At 30.3% G+C, this 5,459-nt stretch overlaps 1 protein-coding gene across 1 annotated transcript; it reads right to left on the reverse strand.

Moving 5' to 3' along the window:
* Window positions 1–784: 784 nt before the first annotated feature.
* On the reverse strand, window positions 785–2,206 carry LOC107440584 (uncharacterized). Its single transcript, XM_016053559.3, has one exon. The coding sequence runs from the start codon at window positions 2,204–2,206 to the stop codon at window positions 785–787; it is 1,422 nt and encodes a 473-aa protein (XP_015909045.3).
* Window positions 2,207–5,459: the final 3,253 nt, after the last annotated feature.

Here is a 5,459-nt window from a genome sequence, read left to right on the forward strand (position 1 = left end):
AACAATCAGAAAGTTAAAACAGTTATGCAGATTTAAATTTTTAGATTTATGTATGTCCACTTGCAGCAGTTTTGATAATTTTAGGCTTTAAACTACATGTAGCATACATTTAAACTATTTTTTTTAATATTCAAAGCTCATCCCCGTCCCGCCCCCTAGCGGGGGCATCCGGGGTGAAAATTTATTGATCAACAAAAGGATGCAATACAATTTCCATTTTGAAAACAAAAGAAGATGAGAATTTACAATGATAAACATGAATAATAAAACAAAATAAATGAATAATAAATAAATATAATAATATTTAATGCTTATCCTAAATTTTAGTTGACATCCTATAATTTTAGTTGACAATGACTTGTATGCCTTAGATTTGAATAGAGACGAATTTGATATAGCATTACATGATTTCTTAAGTATCTTTGAATATTACTAACAACAGCAATCTGGAAAAGAATACAGTATATAACATTGGATCCAAGAGGGTAAACAGGTAAGTGAAAGATTGTAAACATTAAAAACATTGGATCAAAAGGTAAATTAGACAAGCAAAAGCAATTTAATCGTAATAAACATTGAAAACATAGAAATTGAACCAACAGGCTTCCAGAATATAAAATATAAAATATCATTGAACCAAAAGGGTTCCAAAGTTAAAAACAAATAAATAGCAATGAAGTGAAATGAGTAGAATTAAAAGAAAGCATTAAGAGCAATTAGCTGTTTGTGGCAGGGCAGGTGGTCGCTATGCAACCCCGAGAGATGTTAATTAGGTTCCAAAGATCTAAATTTGATTCATATGAAGAGGGTCCATGAGATCGTCTGGTGTCATTATATCTAGCAGGGTACGTTTAATAATCTCAGTGATAGCATATTTTTGTGCTTTAGATCGGAACCAAAGAGTCAAGTCGTTCATATTACGAAAGAGATTTCCTCGGAGTGTCCGGAATTTGTCACATTCGGCGATTAGGTGTTTAAGAGATTGATATTTTCCACAGTATTTACAGCTGGCTGTAGCTTGGAATAGCCTAGCTTGATGCTCGCCGAAAACTCCGTGACCCGTGAGAAATTGATTAAGAAAGAAATCGCTGGAGAGTCTATTCTCCTTGACCATTGGGTAGAAGATATATGTATGTCTCCCATTTGTTGTGGTTGACCACCTGTCCTGCCAGATTGCGTTGCTTACCTGCCTCAGTCTGTAATTGATTTGTGGTTTTGAAAGAGGATAATAGTGATCAACCCTGCCAAGAAGAGTGCCTTGTTTGGCAAGTGCATCAGCTTCCTCGTTGCCAATGTCCCCAGAATGTGCCTTTACCCAGTTGAGACAGCATGTTTTATATTTGACCATGTTCTTAATTTCTTCCACAAGTGGGTCATTCGGATTTGGGTTTTCTAGCGACTGCAGCGAGGATTTAGAATCAGAGAATAAATTAAATGCATTAATATTTTCAGCGTTTGCCCATGTGATTGCAAGTTTGATGGCAGTGAGTTCGGCGGGGTATACACTTGCATCGTTATTAAGTCTAGCACAGTGTTGATAAATGGTGTTGTTATTAAGCTTCACCAAGAAACCACAGCCCACTCTATCCTCGGTCAACCCTGTATCCGAATTTGTTATTTGTCTTCTACTGCCGTCTGTATAGATTTCATAACCCACACCCCTCGGTGAGCTGTAGCCCCTTTCTATCATCTTGAGATCCAAGGGATTATTGTGTACTGGGGTATCTATCGGTAAGGCATCTAGTTCTTTGATTTGGAAGTCGCTATCGAAAATGATTTGCTTATCTCGCGTCCACCGATGTTTCTTTATAGTACAAGTCTGTCTAATTTTTAGGTCGATGGGGGGAATACCAGCAAGAATTTGGAGAGCCTCTGTGCTGGTGGTGGAGTAGCATTTGGTGATATTTAGAAGGGGGATGCGCTGTATGGAGTTCAACTTCTTATTAATTTTCACGTTATTTTTATACCATACAGAGGCTCCGTAAGTGATTTTTTTCTCAATAGCTCGGAGATAAATTTGTTTAAGAATGTTTGGGGACAAGCCCCAGGTGGCTCTACTGAACTGTTTCATTTTGTTGTAAAAGATGTCGACATCGGACTTTAACTGCTCGAGATGTGGCATCCAGCTCAACCGAGGGTCAAAAATCACGCCAAGATATTTAAGTGTTTTTACTGGTTTAATATTGGCAGTAGTTGTGCCAGCCATTTTGATACGCGGTTGCCTTCTAACACATTTGGCGTCTTTAAGAAATGTGATCAATTTTGTCTTTTCAGGTGCGAAAACAACTATTTTTTTTAAATAAAATCTTTAGCTTAAAATATTTATTGGAAATGTACTCAAGCACAGTCTTTAAATATAATAAGACTTTTGGGAGGCAGTAAAACCATACAGAATACTGTGTGAGTTAAATTTCATTTTTCAGAGCAAACTAGAATATTTGAAAACTCATCTAAAGTTTACAAACTGAAAATCCATATTTTTAATTTTTTAGACTATTTCTACACTAACTTAACTTAAATCTACATAAATAATGAATATAAACAATTTAAAAACATTTTAAGCCAAAGAAACATTTCCCCAAAGTCTACTGTTTTTAAAACCTATCCAACCAATAACCTTTACAATAATTTAAAGCGTCAAAATAAAAGAGGAATGCTGAAATGCAAGCTTAAAATGGTTTTCTCGAGCTTAATTTAATTCGAATAATCCACGTTTTGATCTCCTTTATGCAAGAATTGTTGATAAAAATTTACAAGAAAAATCTAAAAATCATAATTCTTAGAAGTCTTGCAATTTGCTTGTAAATTAAAGAAATCCAAATTAGCGTTCGAAAAAAGTATTATTCTAGGAGCGTTCTACGTTTGAGCAAATAATGAAAAGATTCTTTAAAATGACTTTGATAATTCTCTAAGCTAGTTTCACGTCACTAGCTTATTCTGCGAATAGCTTGAATCTCCAAATGAAATTTTAATCCATACATCAAAGAAAATTATTCACTTATTTTTGTTATGTTCTCTTCGCGCTTCATTTAAGTAAATTTCCTTTTCGGAAATTCTTTGATGTCCTCAGATTTTTACCGATCAATACTTTACAAACGAGACTTTTACAGTTTTATGCAAATTTGTATTTGCGATGCAAATTTACTCATTATCCGGGACTTTTTTCCCCATCTTTTTGATGTCACAAATTTTGTTTTTGTACTTTTATACATCCGCGCTCTGGAGAGTTGATTCAATTAACCGTATTTCAAAGACGTTTTTTTTCTTTTCTGACGTCTTTTCTTTGTATTCCACTCTGAAGGGAGAATGTTAGCATTGTAACATTTTTAAAGAAAAATTCCCATTTTCTTTTCAAATCTAAATTTGCATTATTTCTTTTTGTACTTTCATTGCTTGAAGCACTTAGACTCTGATTCTGGCTAAGAAACGTGATAACCTATATTTGTTTATTGATAAGTTTTATATTACCTTTAAAAATGTTCGCTAACTATATTTCAGAAATATTTAAATCGCAAAATAAAAAAATAAGCTAATTTGGAGAGGGAGTATAAGAAATTGAAAATATATTAATTAATTTAATATAATTATTGGACTAAATGAAATAAATGTCTTTCAAAAATAATTTTAAAATTGGATAGTTTGAAAGTATATATTTTATACTTAATACATTATCAAAATTATTAAATTGAATGCAATGTTAAAGAATAATGTTTACTCAAATCGTAAAGAAGAAAATGCTGAATGCAAACAATTATATTAAATGTTACCTTACTTTATAAGAAGCGCAAATAATTTTGGCAACAGAAAAAAAGGAAGAAGAAAAAGAGAATCGATCGAAATCATGTTCAGTACAAAAAATTTAAAAATTATGTTGATGATAAAAAATAACTTTAAAACGATAAGAAGAAGTTTTGTTTTACTCTGAAATAAATATAATATGTTTTTAATACATGTCTAAGATTGTCAAAATATAGTATTCTCTCTCAGTTTTTTTTAATATAAATATTTTTTGTTACGATTGCTTGCAAAACAAATGTTTTTGAAACTTATATAACGATGTCAGCACATAAAGAAAAAAATAGATAAATCATATCATTTTATAACTATTCGTTTTTGATTTGCTGATATTTGAGGTTTTAGTCTTAAATTATTGTATTTTATCTAAAATGAGATAAGCATCATTTTAAATAATCTTTTAGGAGAAAAATTAAATTTAAATTTTTAAAATTTGATTTTCAAACCTTTATTGTATTCTAAATCTAATTATATAATAGAGTAAAAGTAGAATATAAAATAACTATATTTTGTTCCATGCATATATGCGCATTCACTTAGTTGAAAAGCTTGTAGACAAAGGCGACACCATGTCATAATTTATTAACATCCAATTGTCTTGCTAAATTATTCATAATTTAATGTCCAGCGATGTTGTTGTCATGAATAAGTATTATTCTTATTATTTTCATTAGAAAAATTGGACATTCGTGATAAAAATTGAAAAACATTAAAAATAATTGTTTGAGAGAATAACGTCCAAGAATAAACATTTATGAGAAAATAAAGTTTAATAAATGGTATAACACACAGTTAAAAAGCAACTCAATTTACAGTCGGTAATGATAAAGGAATTAAAATGATTGTAAACACACTAAATAACTTTTAATATGATGATTTGAATTAAGTTACATTTTAATTTTTTAATTTGCGTACGGAAATCTTGCTAAGTTAAAATATTTTTTAATTTGATTAATTTCCAAAATCGAACCTAAAAAATTGCTTTGTAGCGAATAAGCATTCCCATTCGTCGCTTAATTTAGATTTTTGATCTAAAAACATTAGTGGTGTCGAAATTGGAAAAACATGTGCGAAGGCGGTGGTCGCCATTACTAATATTTTAGTGGTAGTCAAAGTATCATCATTGACATTTGACCGTTACATGCACATCCTAATTTGGATGTAATAAAATAATTATCTTCAGGAAATAAATAAAATCGTTTAAGTAAACATTTGATTTATTTATGGAAATATTAGTATATTCAAAATGGCCATATTTAAAATATGCAAATAATAAAGAAAATAAATCCCTTAAAGGGATCAAGGTAGCATTCTCCACATCGAGAAATTTTGATTGGAAACAATATTGAACGGTTGGGACTGGGATAAATAGAATAACCATATAACTGAAACATATTTGTGGTAAGAAATTAATAATAAAGAGTTATAAACAGATTTTTGTTTTCGACTTAATGAGTGTTCATTAGTATTAAAATAAAAAGTTAGCTGTTACATTGATTGATAAGAAAATAATAAAATATTTTATGTTCGCTTTTAAATAAAAATTAACTAATTGATTTAATTTAAGTATAATTTGATTAACAATGATCAGAAAAATAAGTTTGTAATTAAAGGTATTTTAAAAGTTAGGAAATATGTAATGTCTATTGTGGCATCACAACATG

This window comes from Parasteatoda tepidariorum, chromosome 10 (genome assembly GCF_982258835.1).
Source record: "Parasteatoda tepidariorum strain Cologne lab strain chromosome 10, Ptep-v5.0, whole genome shotgun sequence".
Lineage (NCBI taxonomy): Eukaryota > Metazoa > Arthropoda > Arachnida > Araneae > Theridiidae > Parasteatoda > Parasteatoda tepidariorum.

Bases quoted from the DNA above. Each gene is read 5' to 3' on its own strand.
- LOC107440584 (XM_016053559.3), bottom strand. From the start codon at position 2,206: ATGGCTGGCACAACTACTGCCAATATTAAACCAGTAAAAACACTTAAA.